The 16,063-nt window shown below is 43.7% G+C and overlaps 2 protein-coding genes and 1 long non-coding RNA gene across 4 annotated transcripts in view; 1 reads left to right on the top strand and 2 right to left on the bottom strand.

Annotated features, from left to right (window-relative positions):
* Window positions 1–201: 201 nt before the first annotated feature.
* Window positions 202–8,325, bottom strand: LOC121962074 (uncharacterized). 2 transcript variants are annotated; one of them, XM_088073386.1, is made up of 4 exons: window positions 8,052–8,325; window positions 4,218–6,691; window positions 4,006–4,134; window positions 202–3,592 (listed from the first exon to the last, which is right to left on the bottom strand). In XM_088073386.1, the coding sequence occupies exons 1-4, from the start codon at window positions 8,130–8,132 to the stop codon at window positions 1,312–1,314; spliced, it is 4,965 nt and encodes a 1,654-aa protein (XP_087929512.1). In that variant the 5' UTR covers window positions 8,133–8,325; the 3' UTR covers window positions 202–1,311. The 2 variants fall into 2 exon arrangements, with proteins under 2 accessions (XP_087929512.1, XP_087929511.1); XM_088073385.1 differs by having other exon boundaries at window positions 4,006–4,137; window positions 8,052–8,324.
* A 515-nt stretch (window positions 8,326–8,840) lies between these two features.
* LOC121966643 (uncharacterized) lies at window positions 8,841–12,046 on the top strand. The gene is made up of 3 exons (XR_015775678.1): window positions 8,841–9,003; window positions 10,638–10,769; window positions 11,625–12,046. It is a non-coding gene; the product is annotated as an uncharacterized LOC121966643 (long non-coding RNA).
* Window positions 12,047–15,684: 3,638 nt separating this feature from the next.
* Window positions 15,685–16,063, bottom strand: part of LOC121966457 (atrial natriuretic peptide receptor 1) — a 15,895-nt gene continuing 15,516 nt past the window's right edge. The window contains exon 23 of the mRNA XM_088074049.1: window positions 15,685–15,883. Within this exon, the coding sequence (XP_087930175.1) occupies window positions 15,698–15,883 (186 nt within the window). The 3' untranslated portion in view covers window positions 15,685–15,697. The remainder of the gene's footprint in view (window positions 15,884–16,063) is intronic.

The raw sequence follows: 16,063 nt of genomic DNA, 5'->3' as shown, positions 1-16,063 counted from the left end.
TGAAAGCAGCAATAATGAGACGGTCGCTAACATTTTGGTTTAAAACATGACGTGATTAAGTGATTATTGAAATCTGGTTTTATTGATATTCTGTCTATCGACTGATTGATTAAATTACTTATCGTTTCAGCTCTAAAACGGATTTTGGTCGAGATATTCTGCTGGTTTTTCTAGAAGTGGAAGGTAAGAGTGTCCACCTGCTACCGAAAATTCACTTCATTTTTATTATAAAGTGGCACCAAGTTATTCATCAGTCTGAATGTAAATTCATCAAAACAGCGACTCACTTTCTGACCAAACCTTTATTCTTTGACTCATGAGGTTTTCCTACATTTTACACACACACACACACACACACACACACACACACACACACACACAGCAGCGTCACACTGCACATTAATAACATCTGAGAGATATTTCCAGCGTGATGTCACTTTGTGTTTACCTCCCACAATATCCAAAATGTGTCATTTTTTAAATCATATTTTCTCCATTTATGATCATATTAAGTTACAGTTTGAAACTTTATTTCATCAATTTAACCCTTTGAAACCTGGAGCCACGTCACTTTTCATGTGTTCTATTTAGTATTTAGACCCTCGAAATCCGAGAGAATCAGTTTGCTTTCTTTTGACAATGCAAGAAAAAATGCAATCAGCAACTTTGCAAAGAAAGAAAAAAAAAAGAAAATTTCAAGAAATTAGTAGCCTTAAAAAAAGTAAAAAAATAAAAAACATTGTCCAAATAACTATATTTAAAATAATCATAATTATGTGTGTAAAATCATTTTGTGGAATTATTGATATTATTTCAGGTCTTTTCCTTGTTTTTTTTCTTGTTTTTAATTCGATTTCTTAGTTTCTTTTCTTCTATTTGTTTTAGTATTTTTTGTACTTTCTATTTATTTATTTAGCCAAATTTTGGGTTCCTTCTCCTTTAGTTGCTCTTTTTCCCATGTGTTTTACAAAAAAGGTAATTTGTTCAGGTTTCAAAGGGTTAATTTGGTTTATTGCTCCATTCTTGTCTGCCAATTAGAAATGTACAAATGTAAAAATGTAAAAATGTTATCGAATGTTTCCAAAATTTATCAGCCGCACAAAAACCAAACGAGTCACGTGTGAAAATAAAGATTCGGACTTTGCACGTCAGACGGCTTCGTGTCAGAAAGAGGTCAAATCTTCAATCAGCACAAATTATCTCAGAAACAAAAAAACAGGTAAAAAAGAAAGTCAGCGGTTCTTTCATCTCATTTTCTACAAGAAGTCTTTAAAACATTGATCTCTTGAGTCCGGTGTGTGTGTCTGTGTGTTACGTGGCAGAATGCGTGTGTGTGTTCCAGACGCCGCCGGCCGAGCGCTCGTCAACGGGCGACTGAGAGTCTGAATGGGCGTCAACGGAGGAGTCGGAGCTCCACTGGTGGTGGACAGACCGAGGGGAAGACGTGGTGTGATTGTCTGTGGGGGGCTGAAAGTCTCTCCAGGGTTTTTTTGGATGAGAGTCAATAGGCGGTGGCTGAGATTCTGGCTGAGAGTCAATGGGGAGAGTGGGTTTTGAGCAGGCGTCAATGGGGAGCTGTGGGTCGCATCGGGGGTCAAAGTGGTTGCAAGGTTTTAAATGGGAGTCAGTGAGGCGGAGGAGTTTTGAGTGGGAGTCAACGGTTGGTTTAGACTGTGAACTGCACTTTTTGTGTGAAGTCTGGAAGGTAGCGGAGGCTGTGTGGTTCAAGTTTTTGTCCATAAGGGTGCTGACAGAGAGAGGAGAATGCACATCAGCAGGCAGCACAGGATTTGTATGATGCCACTCAATGGGTGGCGGGTGACTTATGGGCAATCTTTCCCTACGATTGATGTCCATCAGTTCATCTGAAGTTGCACTTGAAGAATGGTCAAGGCTAATTTTGGGGCTTCTAGGATGCACATCAATGGGTGATGACCTGTCACTGGGAGCTGTTGGCACTGAGCTAACTCTACAGGGTGGCAAGCTCTCTCTCTGACTGGAGGAATGGGAGTCAACGGTTGAAGAAACAAAAACAGGAGGTGATGTGTCGTTACTGTTGACGCCTGAGAAATTGTAACCGCCTGCGCCTTCAGCAGAAACACTTGTAGAAGGATGGAGATCAACAGTTGCTGCCCGACTGGAATTTGGGCTCAGAGTCTTTCTCCTGGAGGTAGAGTCAGTGTGAGCTGGCTTCTCTTTGAACCAGCCAGTCTTGGCCAAATGGAAATCAATGGGAGATAAAGAATTCACAGGACGCAAGTTAATGGGTGGTGAAGATCTATGAGCAAAAGATGATGTTTCCTTTGTGCTGTCACGACCAGAGTTAAACTTTGAAGACAGAAAGGAACTGATGTCCATGTTTGAAACACAATCAGCACTCGTAGAACTATTTTCAGACCCAAAAGAAAAATGGGAGTCAATGGGAGATTTGCGACTTGAGGAATGCATGCTGACACTCAGTGCTCCAAGTTTAGAAGGCGCAGCTGAATGAGAGTCAATGGGAGGTTTATGGCTCGTGGAATGAATGCCGAGTGTTGCTTCTCCGAGTTCAAAAGAAGCTGTTGACTGGGAGTCAATGGGTGCTATTTTGCAAGAAGATGGTCTGTCATTGGCTGAAACGCTACTGGTCAGAGCCAGCTCTCCTCTCAAGGCCATGGCGCTCATAAAATGTCTTTTTAGCGTTGAAATGGGCGGGATGGGGCTATTATCTTTCAGCAGGTCAGCATCCAAACAAGAGTCATTAGGGGAGTTTGTATGGAGGTCAATGTGAGCTGAATCAGCACCAGCACCAGCAGCAGCGTGAGGCGAGTGCAGGCCAACGGGAGATCCGGGCGCCAGGTGTGGACTCCCAGCGTCTTTGTGTTTTAGCGGTGGCGGCGTGTTTCTGTTGTATGACCTCACGGGACTGGCCCGTTTAAGGAGCGGAGGCACATCCTTGACCTCCGCTCCGACCTCCTTCAGCTGCCCGTGAGGAGGTGGCAGTGGGAAGGAGGTGCGACATGTCCGCGAGTTAAAGCCACGATTTTTGTCTCTAATATCGTCAGACTGTTGCTCGTCAGGCGAAGCTAGATTTTGAAAACGCCATGAACGACTCGGCTCGGCATTCACATCGGCGTCACATTTTGGCACGGCGATTCCCTGCAGGTCGTTAGTGATAGTGGCGAGCAGACGGCAGTCGGACACCTCGGCATCTCTTTTGGCAACTGGCTGAGCGCTGCCGTCGACAGCTCCTCCTCCTCTCTGATTGGCAGCTGGCTTCCTCTCGGCTGTTCTCATTGGTCCTTTATCGTCGTCCGTCCCTGGCAGAGAGCCGCTCTCCTCCACGTCCACGTCGCTATTGTCGATGGCGATGGGACCCGCCGTCTCCGTCTCCGACCCATCAGACCCGCGGTCCAGGATGTTGACGGGAAGCTCGCCGATTTCTGCGTTCAAGGCTCCGCCCACGCCAGCAGAGTGCACCAATGGGAGCGCAGGGAGGTCGGAGAAGTCGACGGTCTGCTGGCTGCTGATTGGACTGCTGCTGCTGCTGATGTCGTGCTTGTTGACGTTGTCGTGGCTGCTGTCGCTGTCCAGGGTGATGATGACTGGCGAGCTGCGGGACACAGACAGGGTGGCGTGTTAATACGTTCATTCGTGACGTCACACACATTTAACCAGATCTCTCGTCGACTGTTTAAAAACAACTCGTTTATTATTTGAGGACATTAATCTCATGTCTGAGGGCTGAAGGAGCTCAAAGACTCAACAGGAATTTAACATTTTCGGGGTTTCGTGTTTGGTTATGAAAAACTGTCTCGATGGCGCCACCAAAAAAATTCCACCAGAGCGACTCCGCAGTACGATCAGAGTTCACGCATTTTTACAAATAACTGCGCAGGACTTTAAGGCAAAGTTTCGATATAAGACATTGTCTGAAATGACCATCGGTCCTCGTCATCAGTCCGTGACCGTGTGAATGCTGTGTGTGTCGTTGAAGTTTCGGTTCGTGGTGGCGAGCGGTCGTACCTGCTGTGTTGCGTGTTGCGGTGGCGTTTCCGGCGGCGTTTGCGTGCGGGGGACTGCGTGTCATTGGCGGTGATGGTGCCCTCGTAGATGATCTCCACGCTGGGACTCCTCTCGTCTCTGCTCCTCCTGCTGCTGGAAAAGAACAGGAGACACGTCTCAACACAGAGACATTTTATTTTGACAGAATGCTAACAGGAAGTGTGTCCTCTCACCTCTCGCCATCCCTCTTCTGCCGCTCTCGTCTCCTCCCTCTGTCCCTGCTCCTCCTCCTCCTCTCCTTCTCTGCCCGCTCGCTCCTCCTCCCGTGGCGGCGGCTGCTGCTCGGCCTCCAGGTCGGGTCCTTGGCGTTGCTGTCCAGGTGACGGCTCTTGTACTTCCTCTTCCCGCCGGGTTTCTCGCCGCGGTGGGGAGACAGCGATGGCGCCGGCGCTGTGGGAGACGATGGCTGCGGGGAGGAGGAGAAGGAGTGCGAGGAGACGGAGGAGGCGAGCGGGGAGAGCTGGGAGCACGGGTACTCCCAGCTGGAGTCGGGGGGGCTGGGCGGCAGCGGCGAGCCAGAGTCCACGCTGGAGTGAAACGGCGAAGGCGAACGCTGACGCATCAGCGCCGGGTAGATGGAGCGATTTGGGTTGCAGAGGGTACCGCTCCTCCTCAAACGCTCGCCGCTCCTCTCCCGCCCTCTCCTCCTCCTCTTCTTTTTCCTCCTCTTCTCCCTCGCTGCCTCGCCACACGACTTCCTGTCTCTCCAGCGCCGCCGCTCACCCTCCCCGGGCGTCGCTGGGCTGAGCGTGCACACCGAGTTCCTCCCTGAGCTGACCGACCAGGAGCGTGCACATGAACGCTGCTCGCTGTCTTTCTCCTCGGCCTGCTCGCGGCTGAAGGCGGCGGACGTGGAAGGGGGGATTGTGGGTAGATAGGAGAGGGGGGGAGTGGTGGCGGGGAGCGGAGGCGGTTTCTCAGCAATGTTCTCCTCCTTCTTCTTCTCCTCCTCCTCCTCCTCCTCCTCGGTGTCGGAGGACAGCTGCACCAGCTCCGGCGTGCGCTCCGCCATCGGCTTTTTGTAGCCTACGATCAGACACTCCTCCTCCTCCTCACGCTTCTCCCCTGCCGCCTCCTCGCCGCCCGTCTCCTGTGGGGCAGGGCTGAAGGCCGGTGCGGCGAGCGAGCACGACGGCTCGGCAGAGGAGTAGGAGGGGCCCGGCGTCTCATCGTCCCATGCTGATAGGCTGAGGCAGCTCCCTGATTGGATGACATCATCATGGGCGGTGCCCTGCCTCCCCGCCAGCCGCTCCTCCGAGTGCCCCTCCGGCAGCCCCTCCTCCCCCTCGCCCTCTGAGATGGCGATGACGGAGCTGCTGTCGGTGGAGGAGCTTGTCCCGTCAAGCTCCATGGCGGCGGCCGGCGGCTCGTAGACCGCCTGCAGGTCGTAACTCTCCAGGCTGAGCGGCGAGCGGGCGAAGCTGACTAGCTCGTGCAGGAAATGGTCGGTGCGCGCCAGCAGGAAAGGTCGCAGCTCTTCTTCTATGGTGGGCGTGTCCTCCAGGCCGTGGCGGGCGAGCCTTGCCATGATAATACGCTGGACAATGTCGACCAGTGAGCCGTGGGCGCCATACAGCACGGTGAGCTCCCGACGCAGCCAGGGGCGGAGCCTGTTCAGGTGGGTGGGGCTCCGGCGGAAGCTGTCTGCGGTGATGTCGCGCTGCTGCTCATTACTGTTCATCCCGGCGACGCCACGGACCCGGATGCCACTCCGGTAGAGAGCGCGGCGGAACGCTACAGTCTCTCGCTCCCTCAGCCGACGCACCGTCCCGCCCTCCCGCTGCAGCCGCTGCCTTGCAACCAGCCGGGTCATCAGCCGCCGTGACGCCCGGTCATTGGGGCCCACGGGCACCACGCCCCCCCCGAGTCCTGTCAGCCCCTCAAAGATCACGCCACGCTCCGCCAACTCGGCCCCACCTCTCACCCTCTGCTCCTCCAGTTCCTCGCCCTCCTCGCTGTCTTCTGCCACCACCGGAGAGACGGCGGCGGCATGAGGGAGAGGAGGGAGCGCCACAGGAGGAGAATCCAGGTACCACTCCCACACCCCCGCTCTGCGGCCCCGCCCGCCTCGCTCCCTTTGCCGCCTCCTTGTGGTTGTCTCCTCGCCGTCCGGCCCTCTGTGCCTCCGCAGCATCAGCCTCATCTGGTGGTCGCTCCTCGCTGCAGACGCCATGGCCGCCACCATGGCCACAGTGGCTGCGACGCTGCTGTTGGGGGGCGGCGGGCGCAGCGTGTACTCCTTGAAGTCGTCCTCGGCGCGGACCGAGTGCAGGATGGAGGCGAAGGGCTGCTTGCAGAGCGGACACTCGGCCTTATTGTGCGACCACTCCTGGATGCACGGGAAGCAGAAGCGGTGCAGGCAGCGGTCCAGGTACGCCAGGTTGTTGAAGCGGTCCAGGCAGATCGGACACTTGGAGTCCGGAGACGCCTCCTCCGCCGCCATCACCGCCCGCGCTGAGGCCGAGGAGGAGGAGGAGGGAGGAGGAGACGAGGAGGCAGCGGCGGCGGCGGTGGTTTTCCTCCTGTTGCTGCGCCCGCTGCTCTCCCTGCTGCGCTCCCCCTCCGACTGCCCGCCTCCTGCTGCAGCTCCTGCCGCCGGATTGTCACGGCGACGCACTCGCAGCTTCATCCGTGTGGGCGCCATCACCTGCAACACAACCAGTGGGATCCGTGAGTGAGTGGCGGTTTGAGATTTTATTTCCTGCGACGCATTTAAACTTTTAAAAAAGAGTAATTTACTAAATGTGGTAATTTACTAATAGCTTTAATTTAACTTCAGATTTACATGTTTTACACACATTTTACCCAAAAACTTTCCAGGACTTTTCCATGACTTTAAGACTAAACTATCGATATTCCTCATTGGTTCAAATTTTTGATGCTTTTTTGTTTCTTTTCTTTTCAAGAAAAAAAAATCGGTGATCCTTTTTCCTTTCTTTGAATGACTTTTCTTTTTAAAACTTTTTCTTTCTTTGAATTTTTTTAGGAATTTTGAAAACTTTTTTTGTTAGTTTTTTTTGTAAGAAAAGATTTGGCTATTTTGTTAAGAAAACAATTTTTTTTCAGAAATGCTTTCCCATTTCAGCCTGAATCACACACAGAAACTACATTGTGTAGTACAGAGTATATAAAACTGTAACATGAATGTTTTGTGTGCTTATTCTCTCTGAATGAACGCTGACAGGCTGTCCTCTCTGAGCAAAATCACGCTAATGTGTCATCAGTTCACCGAACTCCATTAGAAAACCTCACATTTGATTTCTGATGTGCTGCCAAAAAAAGTATAATTCAAAGAAGAATAGAAACTTTAAATCTAACCGGGTATAATACAATGTTCTCAGTCATTCGGGATACAAATTATATAAGCAAGAGTGTTTTTACAGTGTAGTCTTAGTGCTTTTACTGCAGTACGCTCCTCTAATCTGGTCCGAGTCATTTACAGAAAATATGACATAGAATGATGTATATAAATAAGAGTAACGTGATTTTATAAGTTTGTTCTCCGTGGACATCAAAGACGTACCTCACAGTTGAATAGCCGCTCACAGATTAAAGTGTCAGAGATGATTTGACCAAACTCCGTTATGAAATCTGATATTTTACTTTAGTTACACTGCCAGCAAAGTACCGTTCACGACAGAACATAATATTTTAACGTACTTAAGTTACACTCAGTCTTCTCACTGATTCGGGATATAAAAGAAAGTATGTAAAGGTATTTTTACAGTGTAGTTGAGGTATTTTAATAAAGGAGCTGAATACTTCCTCCACAGAGGCTGACTGCTGGACGAGCTAGCTGCTAACAGATTAGCATGCAAACACATAGCTCTGTTAGCATCAATGATCTCTGATTTTATCAGTTTGTTTAAAATGAAATATTTCTGTCTTCCCGCGAGGAACACCGACACCGGGGACCACCGGCAGCGGTGTCGGTAGGTACCGGAGCTCCGGTAAAACACACCGACAGGTTAGCCTGTTAGCATGCTAACGCGACTAGCTGCGCGGACCTGAGCCGAGGACTCCGCAGGTCGCTCCTCATCCGGGGTTTTTCTCCGCCGCCGGCCAGAAGTCCGCACCGTGAGCGGCATCCGCCGTCCGCGAGCTCACCGGGCACCGGGCTGCTCCGACCCGTTCACACCGAGACTCCCGGTACGACCGGAGACACCAGCGTCCGTTACACCGGAGAAACACAGCTGGACGATGCCGCGGGGGCTGATGGGAAGGTTTTTTTTTGTTGAGCCAAAGATCGTAAAAAACGAAGAAACTAACTCAAACGAAAACACCAGAAAAGACCCAAAGTAACGGAGTACTTTTTAATTTTGTATATTCACAAAAGGTCCGAACACACACACACACACACACACACACACACACTATATATATATATATATATATATATATATATATATATATATATATATATATATATATATATATATATATATATATATATATATATATATATATATATACACATACATATATATACATATACATATATATACAGCTGTGAAAAAGAAGACAAATAAATCAGAGTGAGACCTCTTCCTGTTGTCGGTCAGACGGCTCCATGTCGGTTAAACTGTTTCACTTTAAATAAACGTTCAACTCTCGATTGAGTCTGAAATTTAACAAAATACTACAGTATTTTTACAGCGTAGTATTAGTACTTTGACTGCAGTAACTCTCCGCCGCTGGTCGGTGTATTTAAATATTTACGGGCGGTATTCCGGAGCAGCAGGCGGCGCTGTGAGCATCAGTCTGCATCTAAAAACACACAGAAGAAGAAGAGGAGGAAGCGGAAGCAGCAGCAGCAGCAGAAGAAGAAGACGCGGTATAAACAAACCGAAGCTAACAGCTAACGACAAACTGTCGTTAAATGTTGAATTTAAACGTTAAAGATGAAATAATAAGATGGCGACGCTCAGCAGACGGGACCTGGACCGGATCTACTCCGCGGTACGGTCACTGCACGCGCTCTCCGTTAAACGTTAACTCTTTGTTACCGGGATGCTAACGGCTAGCTAACAGCTAGTTCGCCTGTTTAACGGTTTAAAATAAGCTGAAATCTGAACGTTTCTGTTAAAATGTCGTTAGTTTGTGTTATTGTGCGGTGAGTTAACGTTAGTTTTTGTTATTGTGCGGTGAGTTAACGTTAGTTTGCGTTATTGTGCGGTGAGTTAACGTTAGTTTGCGTTATTGTGCGGTGAGTTAACGTTAGTTTGCGTTATTGTGCGGTGAGTTAACGTTAGTTTGCGTTATTGTGCGGTGAGTTAACGTTAGTTTGTGTTATTGTGCGGTGAGTTAACGTTAGTTTGTGTTATTGTGCGGTGAGTTAACGTTAGTTTGCGTTATTGTGCGGTGAGTTAATGTTAGTTTGTGTTATTGTGCGGTGAGTTAATGTTAGTTTGTGTTATTGTGCGGTGAGTTAACGTTAGTTTGCGTTATTGTGCGGTGAGTTAACGTTAGTTTGTGTTATTGTGCGGTGAGTTAACGTTAGTTTGTGTTATTGTGCGGTGAGTTAACGTTAGTTTGCGTTATTGTGCGGTGAGTTAATGTTAGTTTGTGTTATTGTGCGGTGAGTTAATGTTAGTTTGTGTTATTGTGCGGTGAGTTAACGTTAGTTTGCGTTATTGTGCGGTGAGTTAACGTTAGTTTGTGTTATTGTGCGGTGAGTTAACGTTAGTTTGTGTTATTGTGCGGTGAGTTAACGTTAGTTTGCGTTATTGTGCGGTGAGTTAACGTTAGTTTGCGTTATTGTGCGGTGAGTTAACGTTAGTTTGTGTTATTGTGCGGTGAGTTAACGTTAGTTTGTGTTATTGTGCGGTGAGTTAAGTTAACGTGAGAAAACAAAAGTGTTTGGATCAAATCACTGAAATCACGAAAGAAAATGTTGTCATTTCACTGTCTGCACGGTCATGGAAAACCTGGAAAAGTCCTGGCAGATATCATGGCAATCTGCAAGTAGCCATTTCCAGGCCTGGAAACGTTTCCTGAAACAAAATATACCCTGAAAGTTTTGGAAAAGTCCTGGAACTTTTTTGGAACAGAAACACGATGTGAACATCATGCTGATAAATCGGCTCGTTGTTGTAAATGTTTTCCAAACCTGCATGTTTTCTTCGAAAAATCACCAAAAGTGTTTAAAGGAGAAAAAAAGGCAAACATTATTAATGACAAAAGATCTTAAAGTTTTCATTTAACAGATCACCCAAAGAAAACAAAGAAAAAAACATATTTTATTTAAAGAAAACATGTTTTTTAAAAAAAAAAAAAAGCACCAAAAATGCTTAATTATTTTCTAAAAAAGTCAACATTTTAAAAAAGAAATAAAGTCGCTATTTTTTTCTTGGACAAATCCCAAATAAATCCTCAGGAAAAAGAAAAACGTGCTGTATTTCTTCTGAAAGAAATTAATTAATTTGTTTTAATTTTAAATAATTTTTAAAGTAAATTAAAAATACATTTTAAAGAAAAAAACGCCACTTTTTTATTTCTTTTTGACAGATCACAAATTTTTAAAAAAATGTAAACTCAGATTTCATGATGTAATGTTATATGGTGATGTAATAATTTCGTCTCCTGTCTCTCAGCTGCTGCTCGCCGTCGTCGTCTTGTCCTGGTCGTACGTGATCTACGCCAGCAGGGTCGCAGCTCATTGGCTGCTGGAGGAGAGGCCCGCCCTCCTGCAGCAGCACTGACAGCTCATTGGTCGGCTCGTACAGGTGAGTGTTTACGCACAAACTACAAACAAGAGTGTTCAGTTTATATTCTGAAGTTTCATTTTAATCATGATTAATCAGCTGATATTATAACAGAAACTATAACAACGTTTGCTTTGCTTTTTATACTTAAGTACTTTCTTAATAAAAATAATTTCTTTTTTTTTTCTGAAACAAGCGAATAGTACACAGAGCAAATAGAAAGCAGATAACTTTTTTTTCTAAGTATGTATGTATAAATATATATATGTCTACTTTAAACAGAGATTTTTTCAGAACTTCAGCCTGACCTTAAACTTTATTCAGTGCATCGGTTCAGTCTGGTGTCAGAGGCAGTGAGTGCACAGTGACAGTGGGCTTATGAAGCTGCAGAAATGTACAGTTATTATAGTAAAATTACAGAAAACCAAATAAAATATAATAACCCCAAACAGAACAATAGTACAGGTAGCACCTCAAAGCAGCAAGACAGTAAGAATAAGCAGAAGTACTGAGGAAAAGTACATAAAAAATATACACGCTGTGAATGAAAAAGAAATAAAAGTGAAATAAAGGTCAAAATAAACAAAGTAACCACAAATATAGATAATGTTTAAGGCTAAAAATAAGCTGATATCAGGAAACATTCAGACGCCGTTCAGCGGGAAGGTTGTAAGGTTTGTGGAATCATTTTTCTCGTTTCTTTTCTACGTGTTTAAAATAAATCTAAAACCGAATTTTGTCTGAAACGTTTTTAATCTGAAGTCCGGAGCTGCACAGCGTTTGATTTCTGGATCAAAGAACCTGCAGAACTAAAATGGAAATTTCACCCTCGGATTATTCAGACAAAATAAACGGTTGTTGTTGTTTTTGTCTCAGGCTGACGGATCCGGACTCTCAGAGACCCGAGCCTCCGACTCGGACCTGAACCAGGACCTGTGACGACCCACCGGAGACAACGAGACATGAAGACACGAGACAAGGATTCCTGGGGACGCTCTGTGTGTCGTCCTCTCGTCCACACGGAGATCGATCAGTTCCCACAAACAAACAAATCTGCACAAAAAAGCTCCGAATAAAATAACTGAAGTCAGAGAGAAACGGAGAGCGTCGAGGAAAACCCAACTCACGCAGACGTCTGCAGGACAAACAATAATCGGAGGACACGCGGCCGCAGACGGCTGCGTTCGGGAGTATGTTGTGTGGTATTTGTACTTTATTTTGATTTGTCTAATGTGTGGTATTTGTACTTTATTTTGATGTATTTGATGCGTTTTTATATTAAAGAGATTTTGCAGATATTCGGCGTCGAGTCTTGTTTTCTTCACACGAACGAACCAGATTCAGTCTGAACAAAGAGCGCCGTCTGAATGAGACACGAGAGCCTGTGTGTGTGTGTGTGTGTGTGTCTCTGTCTCTGTGTGTGTGTCTCTGTGTGTGTGTGTGTGTGTGTGTGTGTGTGTGTGTGTGTGTGTGTGTCTCTGTGTGTGTGTGTGTGTGTGTGTGTGTGTGTGTGTGTGTCTCTGTGTGTGTGTGTGTGTGTGTGTGTCTCTGTATGTGTGTGTGTGTGTGTCTCTGTGTGTGTGTGTCCTGTGATGTATTCAGTAACTAACAGCTCTGAATCACACACACACACACACGCTTGTGTAACGCTGAGCTGCTGTTTGATGTGTGTGTGTGTGTGTGTGTGTGTGTGTGTGTGTCCTCAGATGTGTTAATGATGGACGGACACGAGCGGGCGAGCGAGCTCAACGATCATCAGAGAGAGAGAGAGAGAGAGAGGCTCTTTAGGTGAGTACTCATTCAATTAACAAAAACACTCCACACACACACACACACACACACACACACACACACACACACACACACACACACACTCGCTCTGTCAGGTGTAATTAAAGTCCAGCCTCTGCTGCTGCTTTCACAGAAAAACATCGTGTCTGATGAAAATATCTTCAATTATTAAAATAATCATAAAACTTTGAATCTGTTTCACCTTTTAAGTGAGTTTGATTACAGATGATATATATATATATATATATATAGAGACATTATATATATACATGTATATGTATATATATAATGTCTCTCTCTATATATATATATACATATATATATATATAGACATTATATATATACATATATATGTATATATAATGTCTCTATATATGTATGTATATATATAGAGACATTATATATACATGTATATATATAATGTCTCTCTCTCTCTATATATATATACATATATATAGAGACATTATATATATACATGTATATGTATGTACACACACACACACACACACACACACACACACACATATATATATATATATATATATATGTATATATGTGTGTGTAATTTAAGGTTGGTGCTTCGGGGTAAAGACCACATAATCGGTTTTATTTGACAGAGCGTAAATGTCACGTTGGCTTAAAACAATAAAATCAAATGGATTTCAGAATAAAGTGACGCTGACCCTGAAAAACAAATCAGCTGTTTTTTCTTTAAACATTTAGCGTCTTTTAGAGACTTTAGCCTTTTTCTTTGGTGATGATTTTTTTGTTGTTGAAAAAATTGTGTTTATATGTAATTTAACAAAAAAGATTTTGGTGATTTAGTTTTTCTTAGAAATTTTTTGTGTTTGCAAAAAACAACAAATAATAATAATTAGCTTTACTGCAAATCCCTCAACTCGCTCATGTTGTAAAGGGTTAATTTAACAATCAGTCAGCTGATATTGTGTGTGTGTGTGGATGTTTGTGTGTGGATGTTTGCGCGCGCGTGTGTGTGTGAGTGTGTGTGTGAGTGTGTGTGTGTGTAGATGTTTGTATGTGTGTGTGTGTGTGTGTGTGTGTGTGTGTGTGTGTGTGTGTGTGTGTGTGTGTGTGTGTGTGTGTGTGTGTGTGTGTGTGTGTGAGTGTGTGTGTGTGTGTGTGTGTGTGTGTGTGTAGATGTTTGTGTGTGTGTGTGTGTGTGTGTGTTAGTTAATGGAAAAAAAAGTGAGCTGACGGTTGCAGCTGCGCTCGTATTCAAACCACTCGAGCAGATGAGCCAAAACACACACTCACACTCACACACACACACACACACACACGACACCAGAATAACTGAAGCATCTTCAGATTGGAATCAAACGTAAACAAAACTGTTTTGATCATAATTTATTATCTGAATCTTTAAATCAGCGTTTGGTCCTTAAAACAATCAAATCAGTGAAATCAGAGCAGTTAATGATTATGATTTTAATGATTATGATTTTAATGATTATGATTTTAATGATTATGATTTTAATGATTAAGATTTTAATGATTATGATTTTAATGATTAAGATTTTAATGATTATGATTTTAATGATTATGATTTTAATGATTAAGATTTTAATGATTATGATTTTAATGATTAAGATTTTAATGATTATGATTTTAATGATTATGATTTTAATGATTAAGATTTTAATGATTAAGATTTTAATGATTATGATTTTAATAATGTTTTTTTTAATAATTTCAGGCGAGTAAGGGAGCTTTGAGGGTCAAACAAACAAACGGCTCCCGTCGTCTCTTCAGCTCGTCCATCTGTTGGACGGCGTCTCATGAATATTCCGAGGACCGGTCTGAGCAGCATTCAGCACGCCATCAGAGAGGCAGGTTTTCTTTATTTGAGCTCTTTAAATGAATGAATGAGTGAATGAATGAATGAATGAATGAATGAATGAATGAATGAATGAATGAATGAATGCGCACGTCCTCGTCCTCCACGTGTCCTCACTGTCCATACCAGCTCTGCAACTTCAGATCAATTTTAGACACTTTAAAAAAACTGAGACCCAAAACGAACAAGAACACGAACGGTTAAACTCTAACCACATTAAGCAGCGAGCACAACAAACATCAATAATCAATAAACAATAATTAATAATCACTAATCAATAATCAATAATCACTAATCAACACTGGATTCAATATTCATTCAAACACTTCGGGGAGCAGAAGTAAAAGTACTCTTTATGCAAATTAAATTTGATTTTGCTGTAAGAGTAGAAATATTTTAAAATCTAAATAAATTGTTTAAATTAAAATTTCTGTAACTTGACACAAAACAAAAAAATATGTTTTGAAATATAAGGAGGACCAAAAAATGGCAAAGGTACAAATTAATTAATTCAATTATGAATAAATGAAATAAATCAAAGAATAAATAAATACAGAGTTTACAGACAGACATAGAAATACATAAATACATAAATGTGCAAAAGTCCAAAAAATAAATTAAAGTTGTTTATTCATACATGTTTAATTAACACATTTTATTCATTTAGGGGGTCTTTTATTATTTTCCATATTCATTTCCCTTCATGATTTTTATTTATGCATTTATTTATTTCCATATTTATTTTGTTTATTTATTTATGCTTATAAATATGTCTGCTTTTGTTTCAGCATGTATTATATATATTTATTTATATTATTGCATTTAATTATTATTATTGTGTATTATTTATTTAATAATAATTTTCACTGATGTAATTGTTCCTATAGTAGTTTATATATTTATTTATGTATTCATTTAAAAATGTATTCATGCATTTATTTATATGTTATTTCTGCATTAATTATTTTATTATTCATTTTTGTATGGACTATTTATTCTTGATTATTGATGATTGATGTATTTATCATAATTGATTCATTTAAGTTATCTGTAAGTTATTTTTCTGGACATTTCTGTACATGAAATATTGGAAATATTTTGTGGGTTTATGACAAAAATAATATTAAATATAGTTTAAATAACAGATCAGTCTAAACAAAGCCCTGTTTTTGATGTGCAGTGATAATAACATATTTTATTTTATTTTATTTTATTAATTATTATTATTATTTTGTTCTTTATTTTTAACCCTGCAGGCTGTGGACAAACACTGAAGAGGACTGAGGAGGATTTTCGGGGATCAGTCTGGGTCCAGGAGGGCGTCGTCGCCCAGAAACCCGGGTACGGACGAGTGCAGCTCCCGCTCTCTCTCCGCCTCCGTCTCCGTGGTGACCAGTTTGGTTGTCTTGACGTCGGGGCCGGCGTCCTTGGAGACCAGAGATGTCTTTTTCCCCTCCAACCAGTGAGTCACCATGTCCCCTTTCCCCTGAAAGACACAGAGTCCAGACTGTTACTGGGACGCTCCCAGTGCTCCCTCTTACTCCCAGTGCTCCCAGTGTTCTCAGTGTTCCCAGTGCTCCCAGTGTTCCCAGTGTTCCCAGTGCTCCCAGTGCTCCCAGTGTTCCCAGTGTTCCCAGTGCTCCCAGTGTTCTCAGTGCTCCCAGTG

This window comes from Plectropomus leopardus, chromosome 23 (genome assembly GCF_026936395.1).
Source record: "Plectropomus leopardus strain MGB_pleo_1.0 chromosome 23, ASM2693639v1, whole genome shotgun sequence".
NCBI classification, from domain to species: Eukaryota; Metazoa; Chordata; class Actinopteri; order Perciformes; family Serranidae; genus Plectropomus; species Plectropomus leopardus.
This window is presented reverse-complemented; position numbering and strand designations above follow the sequence as displayed.